At 41.1% G+C, this 22,846-nt stretch overlaps 1 protein-coding gene and 1 long non-coding RNA gene across 4 annotated transcripts; one reads left to right on the forward strand and one right to left on the reverse strand.

Moving 5' to 3' along the window:
* Positions 1-2,965: 2,965 nt before the first annotated feature.
* Positions 2,966-10,796, reverse strand: LOC131502701 (uncharacterized). 2 transcript variants are annotated; one of them, XR_009257126.1, is made up of 5 exons: positions 10,647-10,796; positions 8,860-8,949; positions 5,944-6,050; positions 4,897-5,194; positions 2,966-3,417 (listed from the first exon to the last, which is right to left on the reverse strand). It is a non-coding gene; the product is annotated as an uncharacterized LOC131502701 (long non-coding RNA). The 2 variants fall into 2 exon arrangements; XR_009257125.1 differs by lacking the exon at positions 10,647-10,796 and adding an exon at positions 10,322-10,586.
* Positions 10,797-10,860: 64 nt separating this feature from the next.
* Positions 10,861-17,873, forward strand: NUDT11 (nudix hydrolase 11). Of its 2 annotated transcripts, none has more exons than XR_009257058.1 (2): positions 10,861-11,764; positions 16,142-17,873. XR_009257058.1 is itself a non-coding variant. In XM_058713248.1 (2 exons), coding segments are annotated over exons 1-2 (495 nt in total). In that variant the 5' UTR covers positions 10,864-11,031; the 3' UTR covers positions 16,143-17,873. The 2 variants fall into 2 exon arrangements, 1 of the variants encoding a protein (XP_058569231.1); XM_058713248.1 differs by having other exon boundaries at positions 10,864-11,525.
* Positions 17,874-22,846: the final 4,973 nt, after the last annotated feature.

The raw sequence follows: 22,846 nt of genomic DNA on the forward strand, positions 1-22,846 counted from the left end.
TAAGGTAATTCTCTATCATCCAACTTCCTGGAGAGAATGAGAAATAATTTCTCACCCAGCCATAACCGCATGTAGCTCTAAGGTGCAAATTAAAATAAGCACAGCCAGAGTCACAGTGCAGAGAATTCTAATTCTTGTGTAGTGAAGACTAATTGCAATTTAGAGGCAAGAACAGACAGCTTGAAGTGTGACAGTAACAATGAGGACATTTCCTGGTAAGATGTGTGCCATACTCAGTGTGAAGGACTTGCACGCTAGAGCTGCCCATTCAGCCCCTGCCCTTCAGATAAGGCAGAACATTAAGTTCCAAGGATCTCTTATGGGGCAACAACAGACATGCACAGCCAGGGGAATTGCAGGTAGTGGCTCTGAATTAATTTCAAATAGATTATTATGAAAAAGGGTCTGATGTCATAGACATTCTTTGAGGCTTTAGAGTCAGACAGACTGGCTCCAGCACTCTGTGATCCCAGCTGAGTTCCAGAATTCTAATTTGTTAGGTGTGTGTGTGTGTGTGTGTGTGTGTGTGTGTGTAAAACACTTCCTTGATAAACAATGTTGACAAATCTTTACAGATCCCTGGGGTTAAGATCTGCCTGCATGATTTTCTGTACTAAGACAGCTGGATCAGCTTGAATGATCCCTCTAATCCCAGAGCCTTCCACAGTGTGTGGGACATACGGATTTTCTGACTTTCATCCCAGTTCCCTATGCTCAATAGCTTCTAGTACTAGTGTATGACCTCCCGGCCTTATAATCAGTGTCGGCCTTTCTAATAATCTCTCAGTTTCTGAAACGTCCTCTCGGTCGGAGAAGTTCTGCAATTCCCCTAGGCTTTGCAAATGCAAACTGATCTATACACAAAAAACACACATATCAAGAAATTTAACTGAAGAAATTAATCAATAAATATAAGACTGGTAATGTGATTATTGTTTTGGTGAAAATTATGTACATTCAGGAACATGGAATCAAGTCTGTGAGTCCCCAAAGAATGCAATTTTCAGCTACAGGCATGCATGTTCACAGTCACAAGGACTCAGTTCCCCTGATCGGACTCCTGCTCCTATTGCCTTTATTCTTTCTCAGTCCAATTCTTTGTCTCCTCTTCCTCTTTTCCTGTTCCGCACTGCAAATGTACCCTGTGGTGACTTCTAATTCACAAATTACATTCCACTTTTTGTTTTTTATCCTACAATGTACTTAAGTGCTGGAACCATGTTTTATTTCTTCTTTGCATATCTTGTATGAAGCACACTACATGAAACATGGTAGGCATTGAAGATTTGTTGAATTCATCTATTTCACACAGAAACATTGACACCCAAAACACCCACTTCCAGTCTGGATGTAGTGCAGTAGATGTTTTCTGTATCAGTACCATATGTGTGGCTTTTGAGTATCAGGTGCCATGCAAACCCTTCTAGAAGGTGGGATGTGTTGGGGGAATAGAAATCTGGTCCATCTGTCCATGTGCCTCTACATAGCACATAGCATACTTTTCATCACACAATATAGCTTACAGCAACAATTCCCAGGACTTAGTCATGTTTACGCCTTTCCATATCTGCCACCCCCAACTGTAATGTTATAAACTTAGTATTTCATGTAAAGGAAAAGTATTACTTGCAAGAGCAAAACTCTAAAAGTAAAATAGAGTGATAATATCACAATAGTAGAGAATGTTTTCATTAACGATGACTTTCACAAACACAAATTTTTTTTTTCATTTTTTTTTTTTAAATGTCAGGATACGCTGACCAATGCAGTCAATGGATTGTGACTGCAGTCCTAATGTCAGCTCTGCCACTCTACTCACGTGTCAGGGCCAACGTATCTATCTTTCTGGGCCTCAATATCCTCATTTGTGAAATTGGAGTAACGGTACTTATGTCATAGGAATTGTATGACAATTATCAGCAAGATAAGCAAAAGACCTGAAACATGGTAGGCCCTTGAAGAGCTTTTATTGGGTCTTCTGTTATAGTAGCTAAGAAACAAAGAAACAAAAAACCAAGTAGGATTCCTTTATGAGGATTTTAAGAATTATAGACATCAGAAAGTTCATCCAAAGCAACAAATCCAGGATACTTCCTTTGAGATGTAGGCTGGTAGAAAAAGCTATTTGATCAAAGTTAAAATGAACTTCAGAAGCTAAGAGTCTAATTGGTGTCCTCTACTAGGAGATACAATATTGTACTTTGGGAAAAAGAACAAAACCAATAATTTTTGAACTTGCCTTGAAGTAAGTAACCCAAAGGAAGATGGAAAAAAAGAAAAGGAAATGCTGTTTTCTTAACAATATCAAATTTCAGAGAAAGTGCTTGGCTCAGAACCCCTGGTCATAGCTACTCTACCATAGTGCTCACTAACGGTGCATCTTTCCACACAGGCTGATTTTACTGGGGGTACTCAAAGCTTTTACTCTGAAAGAAGGGATGCAGCTGTTTTCCTTTTCCCAAATTGATGCCAAACATCATTTGCATGTGCCTTGTTATCTTTATCTAAGGAGCCTATGAAATTTGTGGAAGAGCTCGGTGACCCTGAGAAACCTGTTTTGCCGCTGAGGGAACTGGTCTAGTGGTGTCCGGGCCTGTGGGTGCTCAGTGTCATTGATAAGGAAACTATCTTTCCTCCTGGGCAGGTCTGATACCTTTGTGGAAGAGAAGGGCGTCCTGCCAAAAATAGGGTTTTTGTTTGTTTGTTTGTTTGTTTGTTTTAAGAATAGGGTTCTTGGGGCGCCTGGGTGGCGCAGTCGGTTAAGCGTCCGACTTCAGCCAGGTCACGATCTTGCGGTCCGTGAGTTCGAGCCCCGCGTCAGGCTCTGGGCTGATGGCTCGGAGCCTGGAGCCTGTTTCTGATTCTGTGTCTCCCTCTCTCTGCCCCTCCCCCGTTCATGCTCTGTCTCTCTCTGTCCCAAAAACAAATAAAAAACGTTGAAAAAAAAATTAAAAAAAAAAAAAAAAAGAATAGGGTTCTTGCACAAGGAAACCAGCTCTGCAGCCAAGGACCTTCCTCAGGATCCACAATCATCAAAAGTCATGAAAGAGTTATAAATCACAATTACTCTGTTCCTTCAGAAGGACGCAAAACAGTCAACTTTCATCTGCCACAACCAGAACCAGTGTTGAATATACCAACACTGTGCCAAAGAAGCAGGGGACAGAATCCTGGGAAGAGAGCTTCTGAAATGCTGGCAGACACGATGAAATGGTGGATGAAATGGTGGAGGTGAAACAGCAGAAAGTGGAAGGGGAACAAACAGGACTGCTGGGGGCAAGTTAAGCAGGGTCGGCCTCCACTGCAGACTTTCTGGGGTGTTATCATCAATGAGCCCCAAGTTTCCACCTCGTGTAGCTACCATTAGCTTTCAGATCCTGGGCAATTTCCACTATGTCCTTGATCTCAATATCTTCCCTGAAGAAAGAGAAATAGGAATGAGGATATTTCCTTTGAAGTATTTTTTTTGTAGGATCAAATGAAAGATCAATGAAGAGCCTAGTGCAGTGGCCATCATTATGTACACTATTACTTAACATGAACCTCAACATTTATTTCAACTACATCAGTTCATTGCCTTCATTTTGTCTGTTTAATTATATAATTATCTTTTATTCCCAAAGATACAGTTTTATTTTGAAACATATTATGTAAATTATGGTACACATCCTGCACAGATAAAGCCATCCAGTGATGAATGACAAAGATCTGGAAACACCACTCTACATCCTGCTGTGCAGGAAGAACAGTGCTAGCCCTATGAGGGATCCACAAAAAATGAGGCAGACTTCTAGCCAGCAGACATCTCCCAGCTGACTAGCCTAGTTAGCATGGCAGCTGATCCATAAATGGTGCTGACACCAATGGCACCTACTAGAATAACTGCAGTTTGGAAACAGAATGTTTGCCCTACCAGTGTCACTTTCAAAGGATCAATTAACTAATTAATTCAACAAATATTCAGCGATGCCTTTCCACTTGTATCAGAAATTGTTCTGGATGGTGGACTGACAAAGAACAATGAAACATGGCCCTTGCCTTCAAGGGTGTCACAATGTAGCAAGGGAGACAGATAGGTCCATTATACCAACAGATAGGGTCCCGACGACTACAATGTGTGCTCAGCAATGTTCTGAGCTGCTCTTGCCCAGTGGGCAAGAGACAAAGATTCCTAAGATCAAGAGGTTCTAGTCAAGCAGGAGCTATGGTGGGGGGGGGAGGAGAGAGAAATAAGCAATCAACATAATAAACAAGTAAATAACACAGTGTTTTAGGTGATAAGTGTAACTAAGAGGCAATTCAGGCCAAGGTAAAGGGGATCAGGAATATGGGGTGGGGGGAGGGAGATGAATGCACTTAGCAATATACAATAGGGGTGGAGGGTGCTTACAGTTCCTTCCTGAGGATTTAGCATTCCACTCTGACATGTGACAGAGGAACACTAGAAAGGGTTTAGGTGCTGAATGAGAAGAATGCACAGGGACAATGTCAGTGAAAAGGAGAGACAGAGCAGTCAGGGAACTAGAGGTAGTGACCAAAGAAGCAGGAGAAATAAAGGAGTGCTGCCTCTTGGAGAGAACGGAAGGACTCACCTGGATTTGACATCCATTCATCTTTGTGTTCACGCCCTTGGTTGCCCATCTGTGCCATTACTCACAGAACACAGAAGTAAAAGTCCTGTATTTACCCTGTGATACACTCATGGATCAAAGGGAAAAATTTGAGAGGTATTTTTTGCTCAGATCACTTTGTATTTGGGAGATTTTACTGAATTTTCGAGCACAGACACCATATGAAGCCAATTCTGTATTTGAGGGAAAAACAGAGCATCCAAGATACACAAAGAAGCAAAGACTCTGGGAACACATGGGGAGTGATTTGAAAGACACAACTCACCCAACCTCTGCATGTGGAGATACCTATGTTCACCCATCTTTCACTTCCTATCACCGATAAAGAGTTAACAGGTACAGTAATAACTGGCCTTTGATCCACGTAGCTTCTGGAACACTCTCTCGCTCAAACAATGTATTTTGAATCCCTCCTGGACACCAAGTTCCAGGCACTGTGCTGACTCAGGGGCAACAGGTATGCTTCAGGCTGGCTCCCAGTCTTGAAATTTCTTACAAACACACAGGCCAATCATTACAGAGCTCCTTGATTAGAGTGATGACAGAATTAACGTCAAGGGAGCCTGGAAAGGAAGAAAAAGAGGGAGATAATTTAATCCCAGTGTAAAGGGAGGGTGAGCACACATGGTCAGGAATATCTTTCCAGGCAATGTGAGGTTGGTGAAGTAGGTACTTTTGTAATCCCCACTTCACAGACGAGAAATAACATAGTCAGAAATAGTCCTTTGCTAAAGGCTGCATAACTACTCGAGAGAGCCAGATTTAAAATTCTAGGTCATTTGATTTCTAAAACACTGTATGTTCTCTCATTGACTACTACTAAAATCACTGAAACGATTTACTTTAGTACATCTTTTTTTTTTTTTAAGTTTACTTATTTATTTTGAGAAAGACAGAGACAGCGCGAGTAGGGGAGGGGCAGAGATAGAGGGAGAGAGAGATTCTTAAGAAAGCTTCATGCTGCCATCACAGAGCAGGACTCAGACTCAAACTCTTGAAACCATAAGATCGTGACCCGAGCCAAAACCAAGCGTCAGACACTTAACCAACTGAATCATGCTCCTCTCCCTTTAATACATCTTGCAATCTTTTCAGGTATATTGTGGTCACTCTCCTGAAAGCTGGTTCCAGCTGTGGGTACTAAAAGGCTCTGGGAATGTCTGTAACATTCTCTATCCCAGGAAACAGTGGGTCTGGAGAGCCCATCTCTCTTAGAATTGTAGTCTATCATCTCACTAAGTAAGGTGCTCGACTTTCCACAACGATGCTTCTTGTGTTGCTGTCACTTTCCCATCTGCCTGCTCCTTCCTACCTGAGAAAAAAGGCAGAAATATGTATCGGACTGTTGGTCTCAGAACAGATCCCCCCAGTGTTAGAACATTACAGAGAAGCTATGTTCTCCTGGGTGCCTGGGTCTTCCTGGCAGGAAAAAAAAAGGAGAGAAGAGTAAGTCTGTACCACAGGAATGGCACGTACTGTGCATCTCAGCAACTCTCAACATACGTGAAATTTGTCACAGTGAAAGGAAGGGGATTACCTCTAGAGTCAGACAGACCAAGGTGTGAACCTTGGCTCCCTCACTTACTGTCTTACTTAAACCCATCTCAGCCTGTTTCTTAATCTGTTGAAGGGGAATTTTGATACTCATTGTTCAGGTTTGTTAGTAGATAAATATTAAGTGTGTAAAAACAATCAGACCATCAATAAATCAAAAGCAATGTCTAGAGTGATGACAAAATAGAATATCTTCTATTCTGTATCACTTAATTCCATTTTCTGTGTGTAGAAGTTATCGAACTTCAAGTTGTCAAGTAACATGTCAAGGTGACACACTTGATTGCTGGGAGTGAGGTAGGCACTCAGGTGTTCTTTTCCCTATATTGTGCGGGAAATGGAAAATACCTTTCTTTGAACCCAGTGACTCTTAGCAAATGAACACCTTACATAAGAAGTCAACTCTGAACATCATCAAAAAATGACACAACAAACCATAGCTCTTGGCAAAAATAATCCTTTTGATAAGACATGGTGATGTTGTGAGAGCATAGGCTGTAGAGACACGAAGACTTGAATTCAAATACAAACTGCACTCTAAGTCTTTCTCTTCTAAGAATTGCAAATAGTAACCTCCTCTTTAAGATTTAATGGGCTGTTAGTTAAATAGGATACAGAGATCAACACAGGGCTTGGCATACAGACTGTCCTCGACAACTATCAGGTTTTAATTCATCCCTTTCCAGGGCAAGTTCACTGTCAACCTTTCCAAGCAGAGGTTAAATTTCCACTATGAACCTTACTTTCCCTCTCTTTTGTTTTTGGTTGTATTTTGATGGGTGGCAGTTACTGGTTGTACCAGCCAGTTTCTGCTGCACAACAAACCATCCAAAATCTAGTGACTGTAAACAACCAATTCTTTTGGTCACAATTCCGCAGCTCGACAATTTCAGCTGGGCTTAGCTGAGTGGACCTTTTGCTGTTCTCAGAAGGTGTGTTTATGCATCTGTGGTCAGTGCCCTGTCTGCTAGAAGGCTCTGCTGGGGGCTAGATGGTCTATGACGGCTTCACCCACCCACATTTCTGGCAACTGGTTCACTGTCAGCTATGGTGAAGGGGATGCATGGGCCCCGGGTGTCTCATCACCCACCTAACTCATGCTTCTTGTTATCTTGTGTCAAGAGCAGCAAGAGAGGGCAAACTCCGGTGTGCAAGCAGTTTTCAATTCTCTGCTTGCTTCACACTTGCTATTGTTCCACTGGACATAGCAAATTTCCTCGCCAAGGCCAAGGACAATGTGGGAGGAGATACAGGCAGGCATTCACATATTACAGTTGTTACTGTAACAGTCTACTGTTAAAATAGTTTGTGAAATGACCATGTTTATCATCAGAAAAATAGTTAACTATGGGTACACCAGATACTAGAATGCAGTCTCTCGAAAAGGATTTTTATTCTTCTGTAGAAAAAAATCAAAGCTATCTTGCCCTATTCTCTAATAGGTGAATAATAAAATCATTGTATGAAATTCTAAAAAAAAAAACACATTTGAAAATATTCTGGAATTGTACTAAATCTGTAAGCTGTGGATCTCTTTATCCGGAAGTGTGCTATGACTTTGCCAGTAGGAACCCAGCCCGTACCTCTCTCCATACTATAAAGTTGCTCTACTCTCCCTTCCAAAAAAATATGCCTCCACCAGAAGCCTACTGCATAGGCACACTCTGATGTGCAAGTTATGGACTAGACTAGAAGGCAGCACCTCTGCTGAGACAAGGACAAGGAGATAGGTACTGGTAATAGTGAAGGAACTTGTGATGTGGCTGGGGCCGAGTTGGGCCACTCCTTCCCGCAGACACCAGCCCAATCTCCCAGCTTTGCTAGAGTTCCTCTTGATTCATTCAAATCATCTTTCAAAGCTGAGTCCAAGTTCTATCATTTCCTACTACAATGTCTTTACCTACGCTGTTCAGGATCCCTTGGTATTTTATTTATTGTGTGGTGGCTGATAACTGCTACTATGAATGCCATCATTTCCCCATTATATTTTCTATATGATTATTGCTGGCATACATGAAAGCTTTGGTATTTTCAATATTAGTATTTCATTCTACCACTTAAAGGAATTCACTCTTATATCATTTCTTAGGCTTTTCCCAAGAATATAATCCCATCGCTTGGAAATAATGAAAATGTTGTCTTCTTTACTAAAACAATACTTTTTTTTTCTCTTTACAATCTAATTGCACTGGAACGACCATCTAAAGCGAGCTTTAATAATATTGGTGATAATAGGTATATTTGCCTAAATCCTGATTGTGATGGAATTTTTTTCTAGTTGTTCGACATCACTGGTGTATTTGTGTATTAGACACACTGAGGACTACAACCTTCTAATATCTATTTTCCCAGTTTGTTTTTAATTACGGGGTGTCACATTCCTTCAAATGTTCTTTCATCGTCCATTTATCCTTAAAATATGGTCAGTAGTAGTAGTATCTCTATTGGTTGAAGTCATTCTCTTTATGTCTCCATTCTATCATTTTCTTCATATGCAACCCACACATTTGTGTCATATTATGCTCTAGATATCACAGGTGTCTGTTGCCACTGGGAACAGGATCGTTTGTATGAGCTATTCTGGGTATAAATGGAGTAGAGCAGACCCTGGGAAGCTGATCTAACTTGTTATTTAAAACTGGGGCTGTATGTTTCCTCAGTACTTTGCACTTACATTTCAGATTCAGTTTCCCTTTGATGCAGGGATTCTTTCACTGGAAAAGTGAGTTTTCAAGATCCTGCTTGCTTGATGCCAGCAGAGGGTCTGTGGGTAAGAGAGAGGCAGAGATGCCTAAGTTGCAGTATGGCAAAAGTTGGGGGACATCAGAGGCCTTCTCCATAAGGCTACTGTTAGAGCAGGGAAACAGTAAGAAAAAATGAAAAAGTGGGGGAAGCCTTTGGGGTTGTTACATATTGGGCTGTGAGGGGCCACTTCCTGGCCAAGAGGACAGCTTGAGCACACAAAGAGGTGACAGAGCACCAAGTGGCCTTGTTGGAGGCCCATCCCAGAAGGCTTGTAAACATCACACTGTAAAATGAGAAGGGATTTCCATAGGCATGTTTTCCAAAACCCCAAGCTGTACTTCTCAATGAGAAAGAGAGAGGAGGGTGGAGTGGGTGGAGGGTGGAGACTGTTGGCATTTAATAAAAGGCTAATTGGGGTGGTTCTGCAGCTGTTGGGTGAATAGGACTCCAAGTACAAAGGGCTGAAACAAGTAGGAGAGAAGTTTACTGATAGGAAACTGAGGAAAGATGTCAGTAGGGGTTCAAGAATAGTGTTAAGTGATGGGCTGTGCCAACATGCCAGGCAAGGTGAAGAACCTGCCACGCCGAATAAAGGAAACCTCATTTTGGAAGGTGGGGGGGGGGGGGAGTGCGGTGGGGGGGGGGGAGCAGGGCAGAGGGAGAGAGAGAGAATCGTAAGCAGTCTCTACACTCAGCGCAGAGCAAGACTGTGGCTCGGTCTCACCATCTTGAGATCAAGACCTGAGTGGGAATCCACAGCTGGAGGCTTAACTGACCTTGCCACCCAAGTGCCTCAAGGAAACCTTATTAAAATGGGAGTCCATAGGCCAGCAGGGGGAGCTTTCACACCCTACCACTGCAATCAATTGTGGACCCCAACAAGGACAAACAGTGCCTTGAATTCCCAGCAGGAAGAAGTTTACTTTCCTACTCCAGCAGGAGGAAGGAGGAATTTCTCCTGCCCCAGCAACAAGCTCAGCCAATAGGAAAATACCACAACTCTGCCACTTGAGAAACTGTCATCACTCTGAACTGTCGTTTTCCTGCAATGGACTTTTCCTTCTCAGGAATCCCTCCCAACTTCCTCTTTTTCCTACAAAGGAAGGTTCCCCTGCTCGGATCTCCAGACTTGTCCAAGGTGTGCCACGCTTTGCGTGTCCCGAATCGCAATTCCTCTGCTACTCCCAAATAACCCCATTTTGCTGATAAACGAACTGGCTGTTTGACCTTCAAGGTGGACAAACCCGTTGAAGAAATAGAACGGCATGCTATGACTCAGCAAAGATTAGGTACTGTTTTGCCAGGAATACTGAGGGTCATTTAGACAACCCTGGGCCCTCCTAAAACGTAAGGAGGTACCATTTGTTACGGACAGTGATGATGCCCTTTACCTTATCGCGGGTAAAATAAGTGCACGTGTTTCATGCAACCTGCTGGGCAGGGTGAGGAGAAACGTCTGGCCGCGCCACGGCCAAGTTCGACTCAAAAGGCACACGTGGAAACGATCCCGGCCCAAGTCACGGTGCAGGGATTGGCGAACCGAAGTCCCGCTGGCAGGAGATTCCCAGCCCGCGAGGTGCGGGGCGCCTGCGCAGTGGGCCCCCGGCGCCGCCGCGCGCGCTGCGGGAGCCACGAGACCCCCGCCCCCGCCCCTCGCCCTCCAACGTGAACGCGCACGTGAATGGGGACACGGACGCGCACGCGAATGCGCCTCACCTCGCTCAACCCCTGCCCGGCGGCTGAGGAGGGAGGGGGGCGCGCGCGGGAGTCGCGGGTGGGCTCTGTGCGGAGTGGCGGACCCGCTGGCGGCGGCGCGGGGCCGGGGTCGCGGGCTCCGGCTCCGGCGCGGGCGCGGGGGCGGCGGCGGCGGCGGCGCTCGGGACCCTCTGGCCGCACGGGGGGACGAACTGACTGACGTATCTCGCCCGCCCCCGTCCCCGCCCCCGCCCCTGCCTCATCTACCCGGGGCTCCTGGCCAGAGCGCTTTCTCTCGCTGCTCCTCTCTTCGGCCCTTTCTCTCTCTGGCACCTCGGGCGGCTGCGGTGACGGCGGCGACAGCGACCCCAGCAGCAGCGAGCGGCGGGAGCGGGCGGCCGTGACGATGAAGTGCAAGCCCAACCAGACGCGCACCTACGACCCGGAGGGGTTCAAGAAGCGGGCAGCGTGCCTGTGCTTCCGGAGCGAGCGCGAGGACGAGGTGCTGTTAGTGAGTAGCAGTCGGTACCCGGACCGCTGGATCGTGCCGGGCGGGGGCATGGAGCCCGAGGAGGAGCCGGGCAGTGCGGCTGTCCGAGAGGTGTTCGAAGAGGCGGGAGTCAAGGGGAAGTTAGGCCGGCTCCTGGGCATTTTCGAACAGAACCAAGACCGCAAGCACAGAACGTACGTGTACGTACTGACCGTCACCGAGATTCTGGAGGATTGGGAAGATTCGGTTAGCATTGGAAGGAAGCGAGAGTGGTTCAAAATCGAAGATGCGATCAAGGTTCTCCAGTGCCACAAGCCCGTGCATGCCGAATATCTGGAGAAACTAAAGCTGGGCGGTCCCCCAACCAATGGAAACTCGGTGGCCCCGTCTCTGCCACAGAGCGATCCCTAGTATGTACCGCTCCTGCACAGACTTCTGCTTTCCGCCTACCTTAGAATAAATAGTGCCCGGAGCACCTCTGCTGCCTAGTGCGGTCTCTCGGGGAGGAGGGGGGCTTCTTTTGTTTCCTTGGCAGACCTCTGAATCACGCTTGCAAACTGTCTCAGTTGCCAGGCACTGTTTTCAGACAATTTGCACGTTTTTCAGATGCTTTGAAAATCGCTGCTTCGTAGGACTGTAACAGATTTCGGTAAGCCTAAACCACGTGGGTTTGTTTGTTTGTTTGTTTGTTTGTTTTTTAAAGGTGCCTTAACTGCTTGCTCAGCTCTTAGTGTGTGTGTGTGTGTACAAGTGTGTTCACGCTGTGGGTTCTTTTCTTTTACGTTTCCACACACGTGTGTATGTGCACGTGTGCATTTTTGGTACCATAGCCTTGCGGTTTGTTTTGTAGTGAAGGCCTTTTAAATCTGAACATCTTGGTGGTGTGGCATCTTTAATTTTTTTTTTTTTCTTAACCTCCTTTCTCATTCACAGCATTAGCGCCAGCCCTTCTGTGATGGCAATTGGTTTAAAGATCATTGATGGATTTTTTTTTTTTAATATTTAAGAAATTTCACATCTTGTGGTCTTTCCTTACTGGGCAATAATTTTGTGTTCAGTGATGTGATCTAATTTGGCCTTTTCAGAAGTTTCTTTACTCATAGGTACATAATTTGATTTTCAAAAAAATTTCACCAGTGGTAATTTTTTGCTGCTTATTTGAAGTGGCCATTTTCCATACAGCCCAAATGTACTTTAACAAATATTACTTTAGACAGTGAATATCTTCTTGGATAAGTATTGTTAACCAAACACATCCTGATGTGTACATGTTATCATGAAAACTGTGTTCATAGGGAGTGATTTCGTGTTCAACTTGCAATTTCATTGCCCATTTCTTAATACCCTAGAATAACCATGGTTCTCCCAATATTAACTAGTCTTTGAAAGAAAGTTATTTCACATATTTGAATTGAGGGGACATTCCAGTTAACCTTCCTGACTACCAATAACCATACGCATGGAATTTATATGGTGATTACATTCCAATCCAGTGATGTACCTTTCTTGATACTTGGCTGGTACAGACTTCTTAAACTGTCAGGACACCTGTACAATCTCTATTAAAGATTTAGGATTAAATGTTTTCTGTCACAGGACAAACTTTTTTTGAGATATCTAAATAAAAGCTCTTGCATTTGCTTCAATATTTGTTTGAAATCAGGAATCTTACCTAAATTCCAAAGGTCTCTCTTCTGAAACTACCTTTATTCTCGTAGCCATTCAGCAGTCAGGTAAAAGTACAACCTCCTTTGTGAAGAGGATACTAAGGGTGGAAAGGTGATGGCATATATAACACTTAAACATTTTTAAAACATTCCAGTAGTAAATAATGAGTATAAAATAGAAAAGAATTTAAACATTTACATAATTAAATAATTTTAACATTTAAAATATTTGTTAAAGCAACCTGTTTTCAAAAACAATTACTGCTAAAAGTGTAACAGGTACCTTTTGTTAGAAATTCATATTTTACTGTTTTACATCATACAGAGCAATGTACAAATTCCAACACTACAGCTTAATCAATTTTTACATAGTGAATACATGCATGTAACCAGAATCCAGTTCAAGAAATTAACATTACCTGTAACTCAAAAGCCCATTGCATTTCTACTCCTGATCAGTACTCTTCTTTTAAGACTATAGAATAGTTGTGTTTTTGAACTTTATATGTTGACTTTTAGAATGTATACTTTTTTTGTGCTGCCCTCTTGTGTTCTTTGTGTGTTTTACTCTTCAAAATACTCAAATACTTTTCTCCATTTGGTTTGCACTGTACTTCTACAAATTAAAATGTTTATATGATTGCTATTAAAAAGTGGGTTCTGTTGCACTTTCTAAAGTTTGGTGCCACTGTTTTGGAAACAAATCTTCCTACAAATTTAAGCACAGATAAAGTACAAGTTTCAGTTCACAAAACATTTTTGGCACTAATGATCTCAAAGTAAATTTAAAAATGAGTTTTTAAGGGGCGCGTGAGTGGCTCGGTTGGTTAGGTGTCCGACTTCGGCTCACATCATGATCTCATGGTTCGTGAGTTCAAGCCCTGTTGGCTCTATGCTGACAGCTCAGATTCTGGATCCTGCTTCAGAATCTCTGTCTGCCTCTGTCTGCTCCTCCAATGCTTGCACTCTGTCTCTCACATTGTCTCAAAAATAAATAAACAGTAAAAAATTTTTTTAAAGATGAGTTTTTAACACCAGCGACAGTTTCATTTGAATTATATAGTTTGATCAAATATAATTATTGAATATTTTTCTGTTTTCCCTTAAAAGTGATATATATTGTATATCTCTTTGAACACATTTAATTTCAAACAAGCAGACTTTCACTATTCATAAAATCTCATTTAGACCCAAAGATATCTTTTCCCAATAACCTAGTTTTTCAACAAGATTCTTAAATACCTTCTTAACACATCAGACATATTGGATCTTTATTTTATAGATAAGTTTGTTGATAAAAATCCCTTCCACCTGAAATTCTGTCACAAATACTTTGGAGGCTTAACTTGTTATTCTTAGAGGTAATAATGCATCATTTTATTTGGTTCTTAAGTATCTAAGACAAAAATGCACAGTATCCATACTAATCTATTACTAAGAATTATTAGCCTGTAAATATGTTTTGGGCTTTTTTTTTTCTTTCCTTTTTTTTGACAGAAACATCTAGAATAAGTCATGATATTTTCAGCATTGACTGTCAGGTTCGTTTAAGTAGTTTTAGTGAAATATTCTCTGGAGCCTAGCCTTGTTAGAATAGTTAAAAGGTCCAAGGAGATACTCTTTTACTCTTTTTTTTTTTTTTAATTTTTTAACGTTAATTTATTTTTGAGACAGAGAGAGATAGAGCATGAACAGGGGAGGGGCAGAGAGAGAGGGAGACACAGAATCGGAAGCAGGCTCCAGGCTCTGAGCCATCAGCCCAGAGCCCGACGCGGGGCTCGAACTCACGGACTCACAGACCGTGAGATCGTGACCTGAGCTGAAGTCGGACGCTCAACCGACTGAGCCACCCAGGCGCCCCACTCTTTTACTCTTTAAGACCAAGAGTCTGAGGCCAAAACAGGCAACCAGAGGTAGTGTATAGAAAATTTCTATCACCTCAGTGCCCCAAAGATCGATGCACAGTTGGGATTTTTTTTCCTTCCAAGAGTGTTAAAAAGTCACTTGTAGGGGCGCCTGGGTGGCTCAGTTGGTTAAGCATCCGACTTCGGCTCAGGTCATGATCTGGCGGTCCATGAGTTCGAGCTCCGCGTTGGGCTATGTGCTGACCGCTCAGAGCCTGGAGCCTGTTTCAGATTCTGTGTCTCCCTCTGACCCTCCCCCGTTCATGCTCTGTGTCTCTCTGTCTCAAAAATAAATAAACATAAAAAAAAATTAAAAAAAAAGTCACTTGTACATTATTTGTTTGGTTTTTCAGCCCTCCCCTTGATAAAAAAGGGAAAAGAGTACTCTCCACAGATAATTAAGGTTTGCAGACATGCATCAGAAATTTCTTTTCTGTATGTTTTATAAATAGCTTACATTTCCAGCTGGTCAAATAGTTTATTCTTCCTAATGTATGAAGAGAAAACATTAGAGGTTAATGCAAATACATAAGTATACTGGAAATAATGGGTGCTCTGTCTATAATGTATATTTTTTTTCTAGAAATGTCTGTATGTACACACACACACAGAGACACACACACAAGATATATTTGACCGAGTAAGGGCTTTTTACTTTCAGATGTCCCATGGGGGAGAGCTTCCAGACAAAACCAGAGTTTTATCAATATTTTCTTGGTAGTTCTTTCTTTATAAACTGTTTTACTGTATTTAGCAGATTTTAAATGTTCATGGGCAAACAGTACTATAAGAAGTGGGAAAGTCACTATGGTGATAGAAGTAAAACATGACGTTTCTATGAGACAGTTTGGTGTGATAGAAACTACAGTTAGGGCTTGAAGTCAGACAGACTTAGGGTTGAAAACTGGCTCCAGTTCTGGCTCACACTGACTTTAGCCAAGTTATCTATCTGATGCTCAGGTTTTTTTTAAATATATAATTTATAAAAATTTGAGACAATAGAAATAGATACTTTATAAACCATGAGAATACTTTCCTGACCACTGGGATAAGATACTTTCTTCTGTGTCATGGTTCTAACAGTTTTTTGTACTTATTTGCATGGTTGTGCAGCTAGACCATAAACCCTTTGATGGCTGAGAACTAGCCTGAATTATTTCCATAAGCCTACAGTCCAGAAAATGGAATTTAGAATTTTTTATGTCTTACATGACCACCCACCTTTTTGCAAAGTTTGTAGTATCACTGCTTTCCTGCATTTTTTATTTCATAATATAACAGGTAACTCCTTCAGCTGCAGATCTAGACTCACATTGCATCTGCATTAGATAATTCTGTGAAGGCTTTCCAAATGCAGAGTGATGCAGATCATAGACTCTTTGTAAATTTGTCACTTGGAGGAGTTCTTAAATTAGTATATAAGCCTGCTAATTATACGTTGGTTTCCTTTTCCAGATGAACAGCAAAGATCTTCAGGATGGCTTTGAAAGAATCATTGATGTGAACCACTGATCAATGGAATTTTCAAGTGGAGGTGAGCGTTTCTGAAAATGTTTCCAAGGAGACAGCTCATCTGATTTCCCTCCTGTATCTTGGGACACTCTTTACCTGTCTATGCCACTGACTTTTCTTGCCCTGGTTGTTGTACTATTGTACATGAACAGACTCTGATTTCAGCACCTATAGCCTATTGTTGCGCTTTTTTGATGTATCTGCCTTCTCCATTAGACTGTGATATCATTGAGAGCAAAGACCACATTTCCTTACTGTTTGCATATTCTGCATATGAAACACTACTTGAAATTTGATTGACATCTCTGAAGGTTCTTTGAATTCACATTTTGTAATCACTATGTGGCAAAACATTCCCCTTTCGATTGGTGCTAGTAGAATATATGCTGTGTGGGCACCAAGTGTGAGGCTTTCCCATATCAGGTGTTTCAGAAACTTTTCAAGGCAGTTTTAAGTTGTTCAAGGACAAGAATTATTACCCATAATTCTCTGTCATACCACAAAGTGGCTAGCACCATTTTGAGATTTACCCCATCATTTAAGGACAACATTTTGTAGAACCAGTCCTTTGTGTAACAACTTTAGTGTTTTTGTACTGTTGTTACTTTGCTGAAAATTTTATTCAAAAAATATCACTTGCTATAAAACTATAAAATAAATACAATAAACACAATATAAACACAATATAATATTATGAATTTTTATAAAAATAAATTTTAAAATGATATATTTGATGTTTTTGCAATGCCCTAACTACTTCTTTCATGTGATCTTACCATCCCTTTGAAGATTGTTTTTCCCAGTTTATAGGTTCAGGATACTGTATTATTTGATGCCAGAGCTAACAAAAACTGTGGTACAGGCAGTTTCCAAAGTTAATTATACCACTTACTTTGCCTAGGTTTATTTTGCCTCTCTTACTGATACAGTTGGCCAATTTTCATCCCCTTTTCTGACACACTCAGCTGGCTTCTCATTCTACCTGGTTTCTGCATATGAGAATGTGGAGGAGAGTCAGCTAAATTGTTGTCACTTAGAAAAGGCATTGAAGAAAAAAATCTTCTGTAGGGGGGAATAGAAGATGAAGAATTTATATAGAGAGGACTTGGGTCAACTGTGTCCAGGAGAGCAACTTTAAGAAAAATGACAAAGATTTTTAGAGATAATTTTATGGAGTTTTGCCATGGGGTTTGTAATGTCAACACTCTTACCCAGCTTCATACAGAGGCCCCAAAGTAGCTTTAATATGGTAGTTTTCTTCTTTTGCATTTATAAAGCAATTACATAAGCAAAAAATGTGAGCTCCGTTTTAGTGTTATACCTTTACTCATGGTACCAGTGAAATAGATTGTTTCCTTAATCCTTACAGAATTTGAAATTGCACATCTCCCAATTTATTGGGTTTTTTTAAGATGTGATATGGTACTGTGGTTATGTTTTTTAATCCTTATCTTTTAGAGAAATGTACTGTAAATTTTATAGATGAAATGATTATGCTACTGATATTTGCTTCAAAATAACCTGGGGGTGGGGTAGATGAGCATATAGATAAAATGAGATTGGTAATAAATTGATAATTTTTGAAGCTGTGTGACAGATATTTGGGAGTTCATTATACTCTTCTCTATACTTTTGTATATATTTGAAACTTTCCATAATAAAAATTGAGTAACAATTTCTCTGTTGTTTATTTGTAGGCCCCTACAATCCCAAAGACTTAAGTAGGGAAGGCTGGTTAAAAGACAAATCTACAGCCCAGATAAGCACTCATCCCTCCTCACCAAAAACCTAGGTTTTCTTCCTGCTAAACCTATTGGCAAACTTGCTCTTCCCTCAATGTGAATTATTTCCTTGAAGGTCTCCCAGTTCCACATGTAAGAAGACTTTTAGTGTCATCAGCATGCCAGACATGACCAGAAAACTTTGAACCTCAATGATGGACATAAACTTGGGTTCCTGATGAGACAACACTCCCATTCTACAACTTATCTTTAAAAAATTATTTTTTTCTGATTACAAAATTAATTTTTTCTTAATTTCATAAAATTTGGAAAATTCCCTCTAAAACACATGAATAAAAAAGTCACACATGATCCCCCTACCCAGAATAACCATATTTGAAAAATTTGTATGTGTGTATATGTATACATATTCCAACCTTTTTCTTTTCAAATATAAATATATGTAACCTAAACAGATGGCATAGGTGAGCTCTTCCACCAGAATATTTTAAAAAATCCATGACCCCTTTTATTGTTAAGCACCCACCACATAGGTACCTTGCTGTTCCTCAGAATTTTTTAGGCTAATGCTCAGGGCCATTATGGAATTTTTGCTACTTCTGTCCTGCATAAGTACAGCAGACATAGCATGAAACTTGGGTCTGAAATCCAGACCGTGCCCTGTACTCAGCAAGTCATAATGCAGGACACAATAGCCCTGTTTTGTTTTTGGTTGTTTGTCTCCTAATTCCCACACAAACTTTCTACTCAACAAGCTGGTGGGAATGGCGGTGCGGGGATAGGCATCGATTCAGAGGAGGTGCCCCTTTAATAAATCACACAGTTGTAATCTGGCTAAAAGTAGGCTTGCTACTATCTTGTTTTCCAGAAAGTTCCTTCTGTCTTCTCTGGATCCTCAGCAAGCTACTGTATCACTCTCTCTCTCTCTGTATCCTCTGATCCTCATGAGGTTGCTGCACAGTGGTTTTCAACTGGTAAACAATGATGCCACTACTCTGGACTCTAATAATGAAATCCTGTTCTGCCTCTTGTACCTTTTTACTCCAGAATGTGCCCTCATCTTTCCCCAATTTCATATAATACACAAGAGACCAGACCATAACTTCTAATAAGATTTTATTGAAGATTACCAGATTGCATGAGGAGCATGTAGTAAACACAATTTACAACTATTTCACAGGTCATGTATTTTCTAGGTTCCCATGTTAAACTGGTTCCCTACCATAGGCTGACTCCAAATGAGCTAGGGATGTCCTTCTACCCCCCACCATTCCCCTCATCACTACCAGAAACTGAGAGTGCAGTTTTAAATCATGTACAGTGTTTACCATACCCATGGAGAAAGGAAAGCTTTTTCTGCAACTCAATCTCCAAATAGTATTTAAGGTATCTCAAATTTATAGTCCCAGAATCAAAGATGTGAATCTGAAATTAATAGAATCAAAAGGTTAGAATGCGATTGGCTGGGGGGATAGAAATTCAGTTTTATATTACTCCAAAACTCATGCTCTATATTAAGACAAAGAACAACAGGACTGACCATATATAGTGAATTTAGTACTCCACCTTTTCCAAGATTGTAAACATGGGGAACCAAAAAACCCAGCCATGGTCCAACAAGACTTAACACCTTTCCCTATGTAAGCCTAAACAACAGTGTGAAGATGCAGGCCAGGACCTCTGGAAGTTTAGACTTATTTGGGGCCAGTACTGAGGGTATAGAGGACTTAGGACAATATTGGTAACAATTCTCCCTTTCCCTTTTGTCTACCCACTCAAACTTAGACCTTGTTTTTTGGCTGTTACAAAGACATAAATAGACTGCGAGTCATTCTTAGTACAGGTATCCTCCACTTTTCGTAAGTTCACATTAGGCCACTTCTCTTTTATGAAAGACATAATTATTACAGTAGTCCCCCCATTATCCATGGGTTTGCTTTTTTTTTTTTTTTAATTTGAGAGAGAGAGATCGCGTGTGTGAGCAGGGAAGTCTGAGCTATCCAGGCTCCCCCATGGCTTTGCTTTCTAAAGTTTTAGTTACCCACAGTCAACCACGTTCCAGGAACAGATGATCCTTCTGACCTTCATCAGAAGGTCCATAATAGCTAAATGCTACATCACAATGCCTACGTAAGTCACCTCACTTTATCTCATCCTGTAGGCTTTTTATCATCTCACATCATCACAAGATGAAGGGTGAGTACAGTGCAATAAGATATTTTGACAGGCCATATTCACATAAATTATTGTAGTATATTGTTATAATTCTTGTATTTTATTATCAGTTATTGTTCATCTCTTACTGTGCCTAACTTATAAATTAAACTTTATTATATGTATGTATGTGTAGGAAAAAACATATATATATAGGGTTTGTTACGATGCATGGTTTCAGGTATCCACTTGGGGGTCTTGGAACGTATCCCCTCTGGATAAGGAGGGGCTATTGTACCTGTTTTTGCTAAATGAAAGAAATCTGAAGAGAATTCTTGCTTTCATTTTTTTTTAAGGCAAAAAAGCAAAAATAGTGTTCAGTGTTTGTTTTGCAGCAACACCCTATAGGGCAGCGTGCACCCCAGTAGTGAGAGTGGCCCCATGAAGTTCCTTCCCCAGGAACTATACTTGGCATCTCTGCATCAAAATACCATAGCTTTGAACTGTGTCTGTGAGCATCTGTATTTTATCTCCATTACATCTATTAGCAAGATGTGTCTTAAGGTATCAGAAAAGCCTAAGAGAGGTTATTTTTTGGGTCTGGGAACACTCAAAATTTTTTCCATATAACTTAATTGTAAATGCCTCTCCACTTTTTGCCAGCTTAGGAAAGGTTTCATAGGAATGCTCTACTTTCAGATAGTGAGGGAAACTTATATATGCTATATATGGTACCAGCAATGGCATCTGTCTCCCTAGTGGACATTTTAGGAATTACCCAATCCTGGATATATTCTTATTCAGTGCAAGGAAACCCTTCCCAGGAACACTGTGCTACCCAAGAACATTCCACTGTCCAAATCTATTTATTATTACCTTTTTCTAATCCTGAATTAAATATTAATATGTTATATATGTGAAGAAAAGATTCTGTATCATGTTCCAATCAGTAAAATTTTTAGTTGTGTTTTTTCATCTAGCCTGGTAGATAAATAGGAAAGTACTTATATTTATCTAGTACCTCCAGCCTTACAACTGAGCTTTAGTTGTGATAAACTACTCAGAACTATTAGAACTTTAGGCTAAGAATTCTGTTAACGTCTAGAGATACATTAATTGGGCAAATCAGACATGGCCCATATCTTCACAGAGCTCTCACTGTATTGGGGAGACAGATAATGAAACAAGAAATCTCAGAAAAATGTACCAAGTGTTTTTTTTATGATAGTGGGGATTCAGCGGGTGCTTCCAGCACATAGTAGGGGAACTAACTTAGTTTAGTGGGTTTGGGGAGAGATTCTCAAGGAAATGCCATGTAACTTGACACCTGAAGGATGAATAGTCCTAGCTAGGAGAAATAGTTGGGAGTCAGAGTGTTCCAAAAAGAGAGAAGAGTAGATGTGAGCTTCTTGAAGCTGGATAAAAACATGGTACTTTTAGGGGTGCCTGGGTGGCTCAGTCGGTTAAGCATCAGACTCTAGATTTCGGTTCAGGTCATGATCTCATGGTTCGTGAGTTTGAGCCCTTCATCAGGCTCTGCACTGACCATGCAGAGCCTACTTGGGATTCTCTCTCTCCCTCTCTCTCTCTCAAAATAAATAAACTTAAAAAATATTGTGCTTTTAGGAACAGGAACTTGCTTATTATGTCTAGAACATAATCTGAAGGTGGAGAGAAGAAAAGATCTAGAGGTGAAGACAATGGGCTAAGAAAAAGCCAGATTATAGAGGGTCTTATGTAACTTGTCAGAGATTTGAGAGGAGACATGACATCAATTTGTCTGAAGAGTAGAAAATTGTTTGAAAAAAGAGAGGAGATTGTGGTAGTTGTCCAAGTGAGAAATGATGGTGACCTCAACTAACATGTTGACCATGTTGATAGAAGTGGATACATTTTTGGGCACCTGGGTGGCTCAGTCAGTTAAGCATACAACTTCGGTCATGATCTCACAGTTCATGGGTTCAAGCCCTGCATCAGGCTCTGCACCAGAGCCTGCTTGGGATTCTCTGTCTTTCTCTCTCTGCCCCTGTCCCACTATCTCTATCTCAAAATAAATAAACTTAAAAAAAAGAAGTGGATACCTTTTAGAAATGTATAGGGTTTAAAGGAGCATGAGTTGATTAACTGGATGTTGAAAATGAAAGAGATATATCACTGATATATCTCACTAGAGCAAGAGGGTTGATGGTACCATTCCCTGGGGCAGAGAATAGATGAGTTAATTTTATAACTCTTAGTTTCCAGTAACCAAAGGATATTAACCTGGAGATATCCAAAAGGCCAGAGATGCACACAGATGCAGTTTAGGAAAGAAGAATGAGCTGGAGGTAGAGATTTTGGAGTCATCAGTAGGTGGGCAGTAGATGAAGAAGTGGGTATACCCAAGTTCATCTAAGGAGAGAGTGTAGAGAGGACAGCAAAGAGATCCCTGAGGAGTATCAACATTTAAGTATGGGTTCAGGACTTCAGAATGGTTGTATGAGGATCTTGGTGGATCCATCCCCCTGTGAAGTACCATTTAATTGGTGACAATTTTACACACACACACACACACACACACACACACACACAAAGTTCCTAGAAGTTGTCATAAGGGCATACAGCAAATAATAAAGATTTGTTCAAGAAAATCTAGTAAATCTCTACAAAAATAGTGAGAGTCTGTGGCATTTGAGGTATTCCATCTCCCCCAGCTCCATGTACAAGCTCTACCTGAAATATAGATGTGCCCAAGAAGATGGGGGCTCCCTAT

This window comes from Neofelis nebulosa, chromosome X, assembly GCF_028018385.1.
Source record: "Neofelis nebulosa isolate mNeoNeb1 chromosome X, mNeoNeb1.pri, whole genome shotgun sequence".
Lineage (NCBI taxonomy): Eukaryota > Metazoa > Chordata > Mammalia > Carnivora > Felidae > Neofelis > Neofelis nebulosa.

What these genes read in the sequence shown, in the direction of transcription:
- NUDT11 (XM_058713248.1), top strand. Translation starts at nt 11,032, where the DNA reads ATGAAGTGCAAGCCCAACCAGACGCGCACCTACGACCCGGAGGGGTTC.